The 16,519-nt window shown below is 59.2% G+C and overlaps 2 protein-coding genes across 3 annotated transcripts in view; one reads left to right on the top strand and one right to left on the bottom strand.

Annotated features, from left to right (window-relative positions):
• PSD (pleckstrin and Sec7 domain containing) overlaps positions 1 to 13,721 on the top strand; it is a 16,486-nt gene extending 2,765 nt beyond the window's left edge. For both annotated transcript variants that reach the window (XM_006756478.2, XM_006756477.2), the window contains exons 2-17: positions 250 to 987; positions 1,259 to 1,361; positions 1,761 to 2,115; positions 2,853 to 3,293; positions 4,523 to 4,717; positions 4,885 to 4,965; positions 5,153 to 5,265; positions 5,893 to 5,951; positions 6,060 to 6,149; positions 9,635 to 9,678; positions 11,137 to 11,327; positions 11,414 to 11,484; positions 11,588 to 11,745; positions 11,917 to 12,061; positions 12,314 to 12,457; positions 12,917 to 13,721. In XM_006756478.2, coding sequence (XP_006756541.1) covers positions 334 to 987; positions 1,259 to 1,361; positions 1,761 to 2,115; positions 2,853 to 3,293; positions 4,523 to 4,717; positions 4,885 to 4,965; positions 5,153 to 5,265; positions 5,893 to 5,951; positions 6,060 to 6,149; positions 9,635 to 9,678; positions 11,137 to 11,327; positions 11,414 to 11,484; positions 11,588 to 11,745; positions 11,917 to 12,061; positions 12,314 to 12,457; positions 12,917 to 13,147 — 3,075 coding nt within the window. In that variant the 5' untranslated portion in view covers positions 250 to 333 and the 3' untranslated portion in view covers positions 13,148 to 13,721. The remainder of the gene's footprint in view (positions 1 to 249; positions 988 to 1,258; positions 1,362 to 1,760; positions 2,116 to 2,852; positions 3,294 to 4,522; positions 4,718 to 4,884; positions 4,966 to 5,152; positions 5,266 to 5,892; positions 5,952 to 6,059; positions 6,150 to 9,634; positions 9,679 to 11,136; positions 11,328 to 11,413; positions 11,485 to 11,587; positions 11,746 to 11,916; positions 12,062 to 12,313; positions 12,458 to 12,916) is intronic.
• A 69-nt stretch (positions 13,722 to 13,790) lies between these two features.
• The window catches only part of NFKB2 (nuclear factor of kappa light polypeptide gene enhancer in B-cells 2 (p49/p100)), a 6,630-nt gene continuing 3,901 nt past the window's right edge, over positions 13,791 to 16,519 (bottom strand). The window contains exons 13-21 of the mRNA XM_015559273.1: positions 16,033 to 16,203; positions 15,727 to 15,940; positions 15,418 to 15,587; positions 15,214 to 15,316; positions 14,946 to 15,097; positions 14,756 to 14,825; positions 14,423 to 14,588; positions 14,167 to 14,285; positions 13,791 to 14,068 (exon numbers count right to left, since the gene is read on the bottom strand). Of these exons, the coding sequence (XP_015414759.1) occupies positions 13,947 to 14,068; positions 14,167 to 14,285; positions 14,423 to 14,588; positions 14,756 to 14,825; positions 14,946 to 15,097; positions 15,214 to 15,316; positions 15,418 to 15,587; positions 15,727 to 15,940; positions 16,033 to 16,203 (1,287 nt within the window). The 3' untranslated portion in view covers positions 13,791 to 13,946. The remainder of the gene's footprint in view (positions 14,069 to 14,166; positions 14,286 to 14,422; positions 14,589 to 14,755; positions 14,826 to 14,945; positions 15,098 to 15,213; positions 15,317 to 15,417; positions 15,588 to 15,726; positions 15,941 to 16,032; positions 16,204 to 16,519) is intronic.

Here is a 16,519-nt window from a genome sequence, read left to right on the forward strand (position 1 = left end):
CCCCCAGGCAAAGGAGAGAATCCAGGGTCCTTTTGGAGGGAACAATCTTTTCTCCTCAGGCCTCCGTGGAAGTAGCCCAAGCAGGAGGCCTAATTACCCCCAGGGGAGGGATCAATGAAGCCACAGTCCCAGGGTGGGCTAGGCCCCTGGTGCTCAGTGGCCCCAGCCAGCTTTCCCCTCCCTGTCTCTGCTCTCTTGTCCATCCAACTCCCTGGCAGTTCACCCCCTGCTCCCCTTCCTCTCTTGCAGGCCTGTCAGAAGAGCATGCTGCCCCCTCACTCCCCGCCTGGCCTCGCCATCCCTGCCCCCCCAGCCTGACCCCCGGGCCCCAGCATGGCCCAAGGTGCCATGCGCTTCTGCTCTGAAGGTGATTGTGCCATCTCCCCGCCACGATGCCCACGCCGCTGGCTCCCCGAAGGCCCTGTGCCTCAGAGTCCCCCAGCCAGCATGTATGGCAGCACGGGCTCCCTGCTACGGCGGGTGGCAGGTCCAGGTCCCCGAGGCCGGGACCTGGGACGTGTGACAGCACCCTCGACACCCCTGCGTGGCCCCCCTTCACCCCGTGTGGCTCCCTCACCCTGGGCACCCTCTTCACCCACTGGGCAGCCTCCACCAGGGGCCCGGAGTTCCGTAGTCATATTCCGCTTTGTGGAGAAGGCCAGCGTGAGGCCACTGAATGGGCTGCCTGCTCCCGGAGGCTTGAGTCGGAGCTGGGACCTGGGTGGGGTCGCTCCTCCCAGGCCCACTCCAGCTCTTGGGCCTGGCTCCAACCGCAAGTTGCGGCTGGAGGCCTCCACTTCAGACCCACTCCCAGCCGGAGGAGGTTCAGCTCTGCCTGGCAGCCAGGGCCTTCTACACGGGCCGCCAGCCCCACCTCAGGCCGGGGCAGATGGCCTTTACTCCTCTCTCCCCAATGGGCTGGGGGGGCCCTCTGAGCACCTGGCCACACTATTCCGAGGACCTGCTGGCACTGGACTCCTGAACCAGGTATGCGACCTCCCTTGGGCTCCCTGGAACCCCAGAGTCCTACGGAAGGGGCAAGACTGGGTTCCTTGGCCATTTTGGCCCCGTGGGCTACTCATTGAATCCTTCACTCCTATTCTAAATCTCTTTCTTGCCCTCTGGGCTTGTCCCTCTGTCTCTGCGCCTCCATCTCTGTCCCTGAGTGTTTTTCTTTGTGTTTCTGTCCCATTTTCTTTTGCCTTTGCATGTCTGGCTTTATCTCTGGGTGTCTTCTACCTCTCCCTCCTTGGCTTAGGGAGACACCTGGTCCTCACCCCGGGAAGTCTCCTCTCATGCCCAGAGAATCGCTCGAGCCAAATGGGAATTCTTCTATGGCTCCTTGGCACCCCCCAGCTCAGGTAAGGCTGGGACTGGAGCAAGGGGAATAGGGCAGGTCCTTCTCAGCACCGAGGTGTAGTAGGGAGTCCTCCTTTAAACCTCCCCCAGCCTTTCCTGGGCTCCTGTGTCAGCTAATGCTTCCTTAGGCCTCGGGCCTGTCTTCCCATATGTGCTAGGATGGAGGGGTTGGGGATGATGGCTGGGTTGGGCACCTGCAGGAAGCTGGGTAGTGGAAGGAGGGGATGGCAGGATACCAAGGATCAGTCCTTGGAGTAGAAAATGAACTCCACTGGTACCAGGAACAAGTTGAGTTTGTAGCAGGAGGAATGGTGAAGTGGGGATGACTTCCTTCCTAGAACAGTCAGGCCAGGAAGCTGACCTGGACAACCTCCTAACCCGGATGCCTGTGCACACTGCAGGTGCTAAGCCCCCAGAGCAGGCCCCCCCATCTCCACCTGGGGTGGGCTCAGGGCAGGGCTCTGGGGTGGCTGTGGGGCGAGCGGCCAAGTACTCCGAGACCGACCTGGACACGGTGCCCCTGAGGTGCTACCGAGAGACCAACATCGATGAAGTGCTGGCTGAGCGGGAGGAGGCTGATTCAGCCATCGAGAGTCAGCCCAGCTCTGAGGGCCTGCCTGGCACCGTCCGCCCACCTGCCCCACGTCCGGGTCCATGCCTTGGCCCTCATGCCAGCCTGAGCAGTGGCGATGAGGATGAGGCAGGTGGGGAAGAGGAGGTGGACGATGAGGTGTTTGAGGCCTCGGAGGGGGCACGGTGAGTGGGGGAGCGGGAGAGGACAGTGGCTGCTCCTTCCCACTGGTCCAGAGGCAGAGCTGGGGTCAATGGGACTGGAATAGAGATGAGGGTGGGGTGGGGAGAGTCAGGACCAAGCTGGTGGTGCCAACAGCATGGTGTGGCAGGAGACCCTGGACAGAGGCCTGAGGCCTGGTAGAATACTGGAATGGGTGGGGGGTGGCATCTGCAAGAACCCAGGAGGACAGGGGGTAGCCAGGATAGAGGAGGAAAGGCGTTCTGGTGAAGAAAGGGCTGAGAGAGAGGCCAGAGGCCAGAATTAAGCCTGGGGTGTGGGAGCATCAATCCATACCCTGGATCTTGGTGGGAGAATGGGGAGTGTGGGGGTTTCTTCTTCATCTCACACCCCACTGCAGCCTGGAGCCTCATCTCCTTCTCCTAAGATGTTGCCAGAAATAGAAATGGGATGGCAGGAGGGGAGAGGATCAGGGAGAAGGGGGAGAAAGGGAGATTAGCACGGAGGGAGAGAGGAAGGGATTGGTTGCTGGGGATGGATAGGGATGGTGTGCCCCTAGGCACTAAATAGCTTGAAGGACCTGTGGTGGGGAGCCCCTATCCAGATGGCTTTTTAAGGGGTTTGGGGGACTGTGAAAAGCAGGTGATAAGCCCCTTCATAGAGTCAGTATGAAAGTTCAATGAAATGCTACCTGAGAGTTGTCCTCTGGGCCCCTGATGGGAGATTTTCCCCGCCCCTGCAGGCCAGGCACCCAGACGCCTCACCTGGGGCCTCTCAAGTCACCTGTGCCCTTCCTACCTGGGACCAGCCCCTCGGCTGACGGGCCTGACTCTTTCAGTTGTGTGTTCGAAGCCATCTTGGAGTCACACCGGGCCAAGGGCACCTCCTACACCAGCCTTGCCTCCCTGGAGGCCCTGGCCTCACCCGGCCCAACCCAGAGCCCCTTCTTCACCTTTGAGCTGCCTCCCCAACCCCCCATCCCCCGGCCTGATCCCCCTGTTCCTGCCCCACTTGCCCCTCTTGAACCGGATTCTGGTACCAGCTCTGCTGCTGATGGGCCCTGGACACAGAGAGGGGAGGAAGAAGAGGCAGAGGCTGCAGCCAAGCAAGCCCCAGGGAAGGAGCCCCCTAGTCCCTGCCACTCCGAGGACAGCTTTGGGCTGGGGGTGGCACCCCTGGGAAGGTGAGTGATTCCTTTGGTCTCTCAGATTCAAGGCCCCTGGGGCTCTAGGAACAGCTTGAAGGGACAGAGCCTGAGTGCGAAGAGGTAGTTTACATTCTGACCCCTGAGAGGCCTGGTTAGGGAATGCAGATGCCCTGTTTCCCACTTGGAGGACTTTCCACTGACTGTGAGGGGGAGCCCCTTAGAGTCCCCCACCACCCCCCACCTTGGTCTCAGTGACTTGAGAAACTGCGATTCAGAATTGAAGGATGTCCTCTCAAGGAGGGCCCCTCCCTCCCCAGACAGAGCCGGCCACCTGCCTAGAATTCTTGTGACCTAACACCCATCCAGCCTGGAGGCTTCTTCCAAAGATGCAGCCACCAGCCTCCCCCATCGCTTCCCTCCCAAGCCACCTCCCCCTCCAATCAGGAGTCTCTCACCCTTATCCAGGAAGTCCATTCATCAGTCTAACCTTTCTGCTCTCTCCTCTGCCAGCTACCCTCTCAGTCATGGAAGCCATGGCAACAGGAGGGGGTGGCCAGAGATACAGGGTTGCCTAGCAACCAGGAGTTTCCGGCCTCTGTCTCTGGGTGACAGGTGGCTTTGCAAGTAGAGCAGCTGGGGTGGGAAGGGAAGGAAAGGAGGAGACAGGAGATGAGGGGGAGCTTTGACCGGCAGCCCCCTTTACCCCAGAACCTGCTTCTTTGTGAGTAGAAGCGAAGGACCAAGGAGGAAGCTCCTCTCCCTAACGGGTGGGAGGAGGAAAGATATAGGAGTGGGAAGCTGTCCCTGTTGCCCTCAAATTTTTGACCGTCTACTGTTCTTCCCTGACGGCCTGTGTTGACCCTTGCCCATATCCTTAGAGATAGAAGACTATGTCCAAGACGGACCAGAGTGGTGATGAGGAATCTGTGTGCAACAGCAAACTTAGGGAGCTTTGTGGGAGAATGGGGAGCATGGGGCTTTCCTCTCCGTCTCACACCCCACTGCAGCTTAGAGCCTCATCTTCTCCTTCCTTGGGGAAGCAGCCAGAATTCCCACAGCAGCAAAGTGGATGCGGGTTAGACTTGAGGCAGGACTTCCACAGAGAGGTGGTGATGACGGAGGGAGCCTGAACAATCCCCTCTGGAGAAAAGAAAATGTCTTCCCCATGTCCCAGTCTCCCCTTCGGTCATCCTGCTCTGGGGCAGAGGAGGGTCTGATGGCCCCGAGAGCCTGCCCGTCTCTGAGCTGGTGTTCTGCCCTGGCAGCGAACCACCCTTGGGCCAGCTGGTATCTGACTCAGACTCAGAGCTGGACAGCACAGAGCGGCTGGCCCTGGGGAGCAGGGACACCTTGTCTAACGGGCAGAAAGCAGACCTGGAGGCCGCGCAGCGCCTAGCTAAGAGGCTGTACCGACTGGACGGCTTCCGGAAGGCTGATGTGGCCCGGCACCTGGGCAAGAAGTAAAACCACTGGGCCGGGAACAAGCGGGGGAAGGAGGGATGCATCCTGTGGGCAGCACCCCCACATCCCCTCCATCTAATGCCCCCAGGTTTCTCAGTAACCCCCCCCATTTGGCCCCTTGACACTTCCCCTTGAGACTCTCCCTGTCTCCCTACCCTGCCCACAGCAATGACTTCAGTAAGCTCGTGGCTGGAGAGTACCTCAAGTTCTTTGTCTTCACGGGCATGACTCTGGACCAAGCTCTCAGGTGGGTGGTGAGCCCTCTGAGTGCAGCCCCAGCTCTCCAGGCCTGGTGTGCAGGGCCTTAGCTCTGCCTCCTCGGAGCCCCTGCACCCCCCCTAAGCTGCCCTGACATCACCCTTCCCAAGAGCCAGGGCTACCTGGTAAGGGGCCCTTGGGTGGGGGTGACGTGCTCCTTCTTCCCTTCTCTCCAGGGTGTTTCTGAAGGAGCTGGCCTTAATGGGCGAGACCCAGGAACGGGAGCGTGTGCTGGCCCACTTCTCCCAGAGATACTTCCAGTGCAACCCTGGAGCTCTGTCCTCAGAGGGTGAGGAGGCCAGGGACAGGGCTTTCCTGGCTGGTCACTGAGGCAAACGGGCACTGTGTGCACCTAGGTGCATGGGTATGTGTGCTGGAATGAATGAATGCACAAGCTTGCAGGCATGTGAGCACACCTGTGTGCAGACAATGCTGACCTGGCTACATGGATGTGGAACTGTGCATGTGGGCAGGCATATTGTTAGGGTCTAGTGTGTGTTGTGAAGGTGACAGGTGTGTTTGCATACCATTGTCCACAGATATGTGCCAAACAGTGCTTGGCTTGAGTGCGGATTCTGTTTGGCCGCACTGGTCCGCATAACTGTGTGAGGCACACGTGTGTGTGTTTCATGCAGAGACACAGGCATGTGGGTGTTAGGGGGCACGCAGTGGACAGCCCCCAGCACCTGAGAGAGCTAGGCGGGGGTGGCCTGAGAAGGGGTGAAGTCCCTTCTAAGGGATCTGCTGGAAAAGAGAAATCTTTGCTGAGGTCTGGCTCACTCATGGGCTTCAGGACTTACAAAAGTGTGGTTGTGGGCCAAAGGGGTCCCGGAAGCGGGCAGGGGATGAGCTGGAGGTCTGAGTAAGACAGCGGTGGGAAGAGTCCCAGGGAGGCTGAATGTCAACTCTGCCCTAGACGGTGCGCACACGCTGACCTGCGCCCTCATGCTACTGAACACCGATCTCCACGGCCACGTGAGTGGGGTATGGCGGGAAGGAGCCGGAAAACAGACCCTGTCCAAGACCTCAGGGCCTGGAAGGCCAAGGGCCGCCCGGGTTCCAGGCCTCTGTTCCCTCCCTTAGAACATCGGGAAGCGCATGACCTGCGGAGACTTCATCGGGAACTTGGAGGGCCTCAACGAAGGCGGCGACTTCCCCAGGGAGCTGCTCAAGGTGGGGGCGGGGCGGGGCGGGGTACAGGCAGCAGGAGGGGAGGGATAGGGACCTGTGGGCGGGTGTCCGAGAAAGGCCAGGCGAGGGGCCCTGCCTCGCGAGCCGAGACTCGCCGGACTCAGCCTGGGTACCCCCTCCCCTCGCCCCCCCAGACTCACAGACGGAACATGCGCACTGGCCGTGCGGTCCGGGCTGCGCACTGCGGGAGGAGGGGAGGTGGCTCTGAAGACCGCGTGATCTGGCGGCGCTGGGCCCTGCATTTGTCTTCATTAGGGCCCCTCCTCCGGTGTTCCCGAGGATGCGAGGGGTCCCTGCGTGGGGCGGGGCCACACCGGCATCTCGCTTCCTCCGCCGCCGCCGCACTCCCCCGCCCCAGGGCTTATAGTCACACAGGTCATCCCGCTCCCGGCACAGGAGGCGCCCGGAGGTGGCGGGGCCTGAGAGGGACAAAGGCTTTTCCAAGTTCTGGCAGAGCGTTAGCGCCAAACTGGAGCCAGATCCCCACGGCGCCTCTGGCTCCTGGTGGGCGGGCCTGAGCCCAGGCCCCTTGCGGGTCTGTGACCCTGGGGCTGGGAGGATGGGAGGAAGAGGGGCATCCGGCCCGTGGGCTCCCCGCGCCCCCCGATGGGTGGTTTCATCCAGGGAGGCCTGGACTTACTTGAAACCCCCAAGGTTGGCAAAGGGGTCCCTGGGCCACCACATAAATGTGAGTGCACAGGGGTGTCCTCGGGCTGTCTGTGAGTTTGAGTTGTGCTCGATTTCCGAATTTGGGAATGTATCTGAGTGGGGGCGACCATTGGGAGTTGGGGGGATGCTTGACTTGAGTTGTATAGGTATGACCTAGCAGTGGTCGGCAAACTCATTAGTCAACAGAGCCAAATATCAACAGTACAACCATGGAAATTTCTTTTGAGAGCCAAATTTTTCAAACTTAAACTATATAGATAGGTACATTGTTATTATCTTAATTAGGGTACTCCTAAGGCTTAGGAAGAGCCACACTCAAGGGGCCAAAGAGCCGCAGTTTGCCGACCACGGAAGCAATGGGGTTTGTCTGATTTGGGTATGATGGTGCATTAGGGCTTAGGGTGTGTGTCTGAGGTGGGGGTGTCGTTTGTTGTTTACGTGGTTGGGATGTACATCTATGAATTGGCTGTCTGATCTATAACGTGTCGGTGAGTAGAGGGTGTATGTTATCACGTTAATGACTGCACATTTCGAGGTGTGCATCTGAATTTGCAGTGTCCGTGAGTTGGGGTGCATGTCTGTAACTGGGGAGTGTGTACTTGAGGTGGGGTACACACACGGGCGTTGGAGGGAGCTGCGAGTCGTTGAGTTGGACGAGGCCAGAGCGGTCCCACTGCTGCCCCGCTCCTGCGCTGCCGTCTCGCCTCGCCTCGTGGCCGTCCTGGCTCGGTAAAAAGGGCCGCCAGGAGGCGCTCCGACCTCTCTCCTCACCACCACTCTCCCCTCAATCCCACCCCCCTCCTCTCCCCAAACCCTGACTTGCTTTGGAGGGAGTTCTAGACCCACAGGGCCCGCCCACCTTCTCCTGTGGTGGGTGCTGTTCACCGTTGTGGTGGCTCCTCTGGCTGGTGCGGAGAGGCTTCACACACAGCTGCTGTTCCTCAGACAGAGGATGTGCTGATCACGAGGCTGTTGCTCCTTGGATGGGGCAGGCTACACACACAGCTGCTACTCCTTGAACTGGGGCGGACTGCTCATTTGGCTGCTGATCCTTGGATGGGGGCTGGCTGCACACAGTTGTTGTTCCTCTGATGTGGTGGGCTGCTCGTGGGGCTACTGCTCCTAGGACCGGCTGCTGCTCATCAGACAGGTGCAGGCTGTTGTGGCTCTGCTCCTCGGACCGGTGCATGCTGCATAGAGCTGCCACTCCTTGGATGTGGGTGGTCTGGTCTTGTGGTTGCTGTTCCCAGGACCGGGGTGTGCTGCTGCTGCTCCTCGAATGGGGCCGGGTCGCTCGCAGAACTGCTGCTCCTCGGATGGTGAGGCGGGGAGCCCAGCGGGACAGAGCCCACGGGTCGCCGGGGATGGGCATGGACTGCAGGGGGAAGAGCACAGACCCCTGATCAAGGTGGGCACCTCAAATTAAAGGGCCTTTGGGTCTCCTGGATGGGAGCGTGACTTGGGGCTCACGGAGGAGGGTTAGGACTTTGGGAGATGTGGTTGGGGGCCAAAAAGGGCAGGAGATGAACTGGAAGGCTGGGGACAAGGATTGCGGGTTGGATGTCGGTGGCCACTTCAGCCTCCTGGCCAGAGAGTTGGAGAGTGAAAGCTTAGAGTCCAAGCTATGCTGGGTTTCGGCTGGGAAGCTGTGTGCGCATAAGCCTGGTCGTGCTGTGTGTGGGGTGTACTCAGGCTGGACAGGGTGTGCTCGTGGGGGCTGTTTTGCATGGCCGTGGGCAGTGAGAGTCAGAGGCCTTGGTGTGTTGGGGGTAGGCTGTGTCCCAGCACAGAGAAGGTGCCTACGTCACCACTGCACCCAGCTCACATGCAAACAGCATCACACCACACGCTTAGCCTGACACATACATGCTGGGGACACACCTACTCACAGACAGGCCGTGGGAAGCACCCCCACAGTGGGAGGCCATAGTGTGGACCCATGTTGCAGGCCACTCCCAGGAAGAGGGGTCTCCTATGCTACTCCTCCAGCCCATCCTCTCCTTTGACCACAAGGTCCCCACCGGTCCCCCAGGCCAACTGTACTGAAGGAAAGTGGCTGGTTGAGAAATCCACGGGGAGTTTGGTGTGTGCAGGGTTTGGAAGCTGAAACTGCTGCCTTTTAAGCTAATGTTCACTCCCTAGTAACTGAGGTGTGGGAGTCGGCTGGGGGCTAGACCACCCTGGCATTTGGCCTGGGGGGGGGGCAGGCTGGGTTGGGGTGCTTTCAGCTTGTTCTGGGGCTGGGAGCCATCGTATGTTCTCATTGGCCAAGGAAGGAAGTGACAGTGAGTTCCCATTCCGGGGACTCAGTTTCCCCATGTGCTCTGTGTGGTTTTAGGCTGTAAAACAGGCCCAAAGCATGGCCGTTTGGGAAAAGGAGAGCTTCTTGAAGTACTGTTTTTCCATTCCCTCCAGAGCTGTTTCTCCCACCAAGGATCTGAGCAGGATGACCTCTTAACAATAACAACAAAGAGATTAGCAGTTGCCATTAATTGTGCATCAATCACATATGAGGATACCCTGTGCTAATGGCTTTCCCTTCATTAAACACGTGGTACTGTGTTCTTCCCCATGGATACTTGCGTAAAGCAATGCTGCTGATGTGGCAAAGCTGGGCCCGGGTCCTAGTACTCCGTTCCAGAGCCTGTGTTCTTGGTCACTACACCCTACTGCCCTCTCCCTCAATTCTGTCTTCTCCCCCATAGGGGAGGGAGGGCTCTGGCTCTGGCATTGGGGTACCTGATGCATCTTCCTCCAGGATTGACCCACACTGCCCTGATTTGTTTTTCCCTCCCCAGGCTTTGTACAGCTCCATCAAGAATGAAAAATTGCAGTGGGCCATGTGAGTCCTGGGGCTGTGTGGTGGGGGTAGAGATATGGGTGTGGGGAAGGGTCTGCCTGGAGAGGTGGAGAGAGCTGAGGTGGGCCCTGTGAGTCTTGGGGCTGTGGGGCAGGGGAGGTGGGTGAGGCCATGCGAGGCAGTAAAGTCGCCTTACTTCCTTCTTTGGAGATGCTTGTCTGGACTTGGAGTTCTGTGTCTTGTCTCTAGCTGGGTTGTTATGACAAGCTGGGTTGGGGTAAGTGGCCATTGTCAGCTGGCCTAGGAGGAGGGTTGCAGAAGGGGAGGTCCCTTGGCAATCCTAGTGGGAAAACAGAAGTCTCTGGAGGTAGGGCCCTGGGCCAATAGCATGAGAGACCCCTCTTGGGTCCTAGGGAGCCCTAAGTGTCACAGAACAAGGGCCCACATTGTCTACTGTTATAGTCCCAGTGGAAACAGAGAGTCAGAAGAAGTCGTGGAGACTTCCGGAAGAGTCCATCTGAGAGAGAAGGCCCCGTTTTAGCCTTGGGCCCCCCAGTCTGAGGGTAGAGCCCTCATCTAAACAGTCAACAGATCACGTATATTCTAGTATCTGCTAAGAGTCCAGCCACTGCTCAGTTTAGATGGGAGTTCCCAGCAGGTGGGAGAGAAGACCTCAGAAGGCAGAGCTTAGGACTGGGGTACAAGGAAAGCTTCTTGGAGGATTGGGACTTGGGGGGGCAAGACTTGAAAGGGGAAACATTTGTTTGGGAAGAGAAAAAGGGAAGTTGACATTTGGGCGGCAAATATGTGATGTCTGAAGTGAGTATGGGGCGGGGAGACTAAGGGGACAGGCCTGATTGGAGAGTGGAAGGAGAGAGTGTTGGTAGGGTTGTATTACAGGCTCCATGTGGGAGGCAATAGGGAGCTTGCAGGTTCAGCTCTGAGTGACGGACAGAATCACTTGTCAGATGATACCCGACAGAGCCTGCAGATAGGGATGTAGCAGGGGACCACGAGGAAGCAGCTACTTCTGACACCATTTTGCCAACAAGCTGTGAGCTGGTGGTGGGTGTGGTTGAGACAGCTGAGTCAGACATATGTCTGTCCTGGTAGAGAAGGCTATGAGGGGTGTGTGTGTGTGTGTGTGTGTGTGCGCGCGTGCGCGCAGAAATGGAGAAGATGGGGTTGGCTACATGTGAGGGGAGGAAGGAACAGACATGGCCTTACCCTGGGGGCTGTAATCTGAGGAGCCATTCTGCCTCTTGGAGCCCTGATCTGAGTGGGGAGACACAGCTACCCTTTGGGGAGACCTGGTTTGAGATGGGAACTATGATTCCAGGGGCCTCAGGTTGAGGGGAGCCACACCCTTTGAGAGCAGCAGTTCCCCAGCCCTTATGTCTACAAACACTAGAGGGGCTTTCCTGGGTGAGCAGAGGCCAGGATTGAAAGGGGAGGGTGTGGCTCCATAGCCAGCCCTCTCTGAGGTGATCACACCTGCAGAGACGAGGAGGAGCTGAGACGCTCTCTGTCTGAGTTGGCCGACCCCAACCCCAAGGTCATCAAGAGGGTCAGCGGGGGCAGTGGCAGCGGCTCCAGCCCTTTCCTGGACCTGACTCCCGAGCCTGGGGCCGCGGTCTACAAGCACGGGGCCCTGGTGCGAAAAGTGCACGCAGACCCTGACTGCAGGAAGAGTACGTGGCCTGGTGCGAGGGTCTGGGGGAATGGAAGGGAGCGGGCCTGTCCCAGTCCTCCCGTGACCTGTTTCCCTTCCCCCCAGCACCTCGGGGCAAACGGGGCTGGAAGAGCTTCCATGGGATCCTCAAGGGCATGATCCTCTACCTGCAGAAGGTTCGGGGCCAGCCCAAGGGGTGGGGGCTGAGCTGGCTCTGGGGAATGTGGCTGGGCTGGGCCAGACTGGCACTGTGGCCAGGACAAGATGGGCATCCTGCAGGAGGAGTACCAGCCTGGGAAGGCCCTATCGGAGGCAGAGCTTAAGAACGCCATCAGCATCCACCACGCATTGGCCACACGCGCCAAGGACTACAGCAAGAGGCCCCACGTCTTCTACCTGCGCACAGCTGACTGGCGGGTCTTCCTCTTCCAGGCTTCGTGAGTGCCTTCCTCCTGCCCATCCCAGACCGCTTCTCTCCATTCCCAGCTTGCTCCCCGCCCTTGTTCCTGACGGATTCTTTCCTCCGCCGGCCACATCCTGAGCCAGGACTGGCTCTCCTGAATAGGAATCCTGGGCTCAGGTCCCAAGTAGCTGTGCTGTCTCCTCAGGAGCCTGGAGCAGATGCAGTCCTGGATCACGCGCATCAATGTGGTGGCCGCCATGTTCTCTGCACCCCCCTTCCCAGCTGCTGTTAGTTCCCAGAAGAAGTTCAGCCGCCCTCTGCTGCCCAGCGCTGCCACCCGCCTCTCCCAGGTACTCCCAGCTCTGTCCCCCTGGCCAATGGGATGGAGTAGGGCAGGCTCAGGCCAATGCAGTCAAGGCTGCTGACTATGATTAGGACACTGGTCATGGGGTGGTGGGGACGAATGGGCTGAAACCCAGCTGCCCCTCTACTTGCCATGCTGTGAATCCAGACATAGTAGTTTGTTCACCCTAAGAAAGGGGCACCTTTTAAATAAACTTGCACAAAGGCACTGTGTGTGCTAGAGTTCCCTCTGCCTCTAGGAGGAGCAAGTGCGGACCCATGAGGCCAAGCTGAAGGCCATGGCAAGCGAGTTGCAGGAGCACCAGGCTGCCCTCCTGGGCAAGAAGGCCCGGGGCAAGGAGGCTGAGGAGCAGCGGCAGAAGGAGGCCTACCTGCAGTTTGAGGTGAGCCTCCCGCCCTGGGCACCTGCGTGCCTCCTGGCTCCATTAGCAGGACCTCCGTGTCCCAGTACAGGGTCAGACTAGTGGTTAGGGCATGGACTCCTAAGAGTGGGACCAGGTCTTGCTTATTAATCCCTCTCAGCTTTAGTTTCCTCTTCTGTGGGACAGGGAGACTATTCTGTACTCACTAGGGTAATGAGTGAGATGTCTGTCAAGTGCTGTTTTCCCAACTCTGGAAAAGGCTCAAGAAACATTGGCTCTTACAATGGGCAATCTTGAGAGCCCATAGAGGACCACCAACCTACTGGGGATCATGTCACATCCTTGGGGGTTCAGAGTGGGCAAGCACCTGCCATCTCCTAACCTTCTTAGGTATCCCTCCTTGGTCCAGACGGGGTAGAGATGGGGTGCGATGGGCAGAGGGTGGAGAGTTGGCTCACAGCCTCTGCCCCTCTGCCTCAGAAATCCCGCTACGGCACATACGCAGCACTGCTTCGGGTCAAGCTGAAGGCGGGCAGTGAAGAGCTGGACGTGGTAGAGGCAGCACTGGCCCAAGCTGGCAGCACAGAGGATGGAGTCCTCCCACCTCACGCCAGTCCCTCCCTGCAGCCCAGTGTCTCCAGCCAGCCCCGGGCTCAGTGTCATGGCTCAGAGCCTCGGGCAGGGGCAGGCAGTGGGCGTCGGAAGCCCTGAGTTGGGGGTGAGAGTGGGGGGGGGGTGCCCCCTGGGCACCTGCATGACATGGCCCTACCTGAACCCGGGCCGGCCTCGGGCGAACCCCGAGGGCCCCTCGGCCCAGGGCCCTACCGCGCCGGACGCGGTGTCCGGGGCAGCGCAGGGCTAGGGCATGGGCCTCAGGAGCCCAGGCTTAGAGCCCCTCTGAGACCCCCCATTTTGTGATAATGTTTTGCACTTTTTCGTACTGGGGGCTAGGGCGGGAGGGGCCAGGGCCCTGGACTTTTGATGCTTTTTTTTGAGGCGGGGAGGCCTGCAAAGGTTCTGCTTTCTGCTGAGACCACCCCCACCCCTGACACCAGCAACCCTCCTCCATCCTGGGGCCTGGCTCAGACAGAGGCCAGGAGTTGGGGACGAGCTGGTTTTCCTTCCTTCCTGAGGGCTCATCTTCTCTCTTTTCAGAGGTGGAGGAAGGGTGTTCATGCCCGGCCCCTATGCACAGGCTGGGGACAGCATGGCCTTGCTTTCCCTCCTTCAATGGGCCTTGCCCTTTCTACAGCCTCCACCCCCATTAAAACTGCTCTGGACTTGCTGGCTGGACCTCCTTTTCTCTCCAGTGCCCAGCTTTGGGCCAGGGTAGGACATGTCACTCAAGGGTGGCTATAACTTAGGGACGGGGCCAGGCCCCTCCTTTTCCCATGAGAATCCTTTATTTACCCCAACTGAGGGGCGGGCATGGGGTGTTAAATAAGGACTAGAATAGGTGGGGATGCTGTACAGAGGGGCCCAGGAAGGGGGCAGGCAAATGGACAGCAGTTCAGTGCACCTGAGGCTGCGGGTGCCCGTGGCAGAGCCCTCCTGGTGGCTCGGGGGATGGGCCTAGCTGCTCGGCCTCCTGCTCCACTGATTGGCTTCCGTATGCACTGTCCTCTTTCACTTCTGCAGGGGAAGTAGACATAAGGAGGGGAGAGGGGAGTTAAGGCCTTAGGCCTCCCATCCTCCAGGCCCAGATGATCCTCCAGGTCTGACCCTTTTACCTGTGCTGGGCAATTTGTCTTGGGCCTCGGGACCCCTTAGCAGTCTCACTCCCTCGTCTAGGCCCATGTCAGACAGAGCTTCCAGGAGGCCTGTTAAGTCCCCACCAGCCAGCTGGAGAGAAGGAAGAGGTATGAGAACCTCAGTTACAGTTAGGATGTGGGCTCAGGAGCCCTGGGGCCAAGGAAGCACCTGGGATCTGAGACTGGGGAAAGGAAGCAGGCACGGAGCAGGGGACAGGCCCGACTGACACCCCCCCCACGAAGGAGGCTGCCACTGGGCGAGGCTGTCTTTCGATACGTGTCCACCAGACTGCGCAGCCCCAGCCGTTCTGCCAGCTCTGCCCAGCTGCCCTGAGCCCCTGGCCCATCTAACAGATGCTCCAAGTTCTGCAGGACTGTATCCTCGAGTGGCAGCTCTGGCCCTGAGGGGGACAGACACACACATGTGTCAGTTACCTTCGAGATGGGCACAGACACCACTTTTCTCCCATGGCAATCGGATAGACAAGGCAGACCCCTTCAGAGATCTACAGGAGAAGGACCTCTATGAGCAGGGGGCTAGGGCTAGGAATGAGTGAAGAGATCTCACCTGCGGGGCTGGGCGGGGTCAGGGGCAGCGCCATGGTGTCCTGAGCAGCATTTAGCAGCAAGGTCTTCACCTGGAGAGACAGCCTCAGCCTTCACTACTCCCATCCCAGGCCTTGAGCCCAGGTACCAGATACTTGGAACCCTATCCCTAAGCCCAGACACCCTGTTCCCTCGTCCCAGGCTGGCCTCACCTTGGTGCTGCGAGTGAGGTCAATAGGTGTGTGGCCACGGAAGCTGCTTTGGGTGTCCCTCTCAGGCTCCTCAGAATCCGAGTCATTACCAGAGGTGGGAGGCGAAGGCAGTGGGCACAGGGGCTCCTCATTCTCTGCATGGATGTCAGCACCTAGGAGAGGGAGGTGCAATGGGAACCCACATTCAGGATTGCGAAGTGGGGAGCGTGGGAGGCACCCCTTTTTCTCCTCCCAGTCCTGTTCATATGCCCCTGAAGGTGAGACTGACCAGCCTTTAGAAGGAGGCGGGTGAGTGTTGGGGATCCCAGTCCAGCTGCCAGGTGTAGGGGTGTGTTTCCCGCAAAAGTGCGTGCATTCACATTGGCATGGAGCTGTGGAGTGCAAGGGCGTGGTTGATTACAGCACCAATGACTGGCTTTCCCTCTCCCTACATCTTCACCATCCTTGGTCCCTCCATGGCCCTCATTCCTACCTTGGTGACGAGATGGGTGACCAACCCCAGCTCCTCCATCTCTGTGGCCAGGTGAAGAGCTGTTCGGCCCCCCTGCCGCTCTGCAGCCTCCACTTCAGCCCCGTTGTCCACCAGCAGATCCAGGCACTCGGGGCTTCGGGCATGGACTGCCAGGTGTACTGGGTACAGCCCTAGGGACATAGGACACTCAGCCTGCAGCTGTGGCTCCGACAAGCTGATCTCTACACCTTATGTCCACTCTAGGCACTCATCAGTTACCCTCCCTGACCCCTACCCTTGCCCCTGGTCCACAGGAGGTGAAGGACTCACCCTCGAAGTCTGGCATGTGCAGCAGTTGGGGCACGGCGGGAGCCCCACTCCGCAGCAGCGCACCCAGCAGGTCAGGGGCACTGGCGCCGGACCTCAGTGCCAGGTGCACCGCGGAGTCTCCGTGCCGATCAAGCAGTGTCGGGTCTGCGCCCACCTGCAGCAGGAAGCTCACCACGTTGGTCTGCCCGGTGATCACCGCCAGGTGCAAGGGTGTCTGGGGACACAGGCAGCGTGAGCCAGGCCCGCCCCGGGCCTAGACCCACTCGCTTTCCAACTCTTCGCCTCCCATCAGCAAGTGCCCCTCACCTGGTGCAGGTGGTTGGTGATGTTGACAACCCCGAGGTGCCGAGCATGATACAGGACATGGGCTATCTGCTCGATGACACCGGTCTGCCCATGGATAATGGCCAGGTGCAGCGGCCTGGGGGTTGGGGATCGAGACTTCGGTTTAGCGAGCCCAGGCAGTTGGAGCATCCTCTCCCCTCAAAACCCCACAGCCTCCACAGCCTGCCTTGCTGGGGCCTGTGGAGCCCAGATGTCTCTAAGGGCAATGCAGCACCTGAACGGAATCCTTCCTGAGCACCTTTTGAGGTAGATAAATACCTTTAACAGTTGACAAAACTGAAGTACAGTATAGAGAGATTAAGTATCTTGAACAGAACTAGTACACAGCGAGCCCGACTTGCAAGCGGGTCTGTTCAACTCCAGAGCACCCCACGACCTTCCACGGGACGCCGAATCCCGATTTCCGACCCTGGAGCCCATCTCCTCACCGCGCCCGCCCCCCGCCCCG

The sequence above is a fragment of the Myotis davidii genome, unplaced genomic scaffold (genome assembly GCF_000327345.1).
Source record: "Myotis davidii unplaced genomic scaffold, ASM32734v1 scaffold332, whole genome shotgun sequence".
Classification (NCBI taxonomy): Eukaryota; Metazoa; Chordata; class Mammalia; order Chiroptera; family Vespertilionidae; genus Myotis; species Myotis davidii.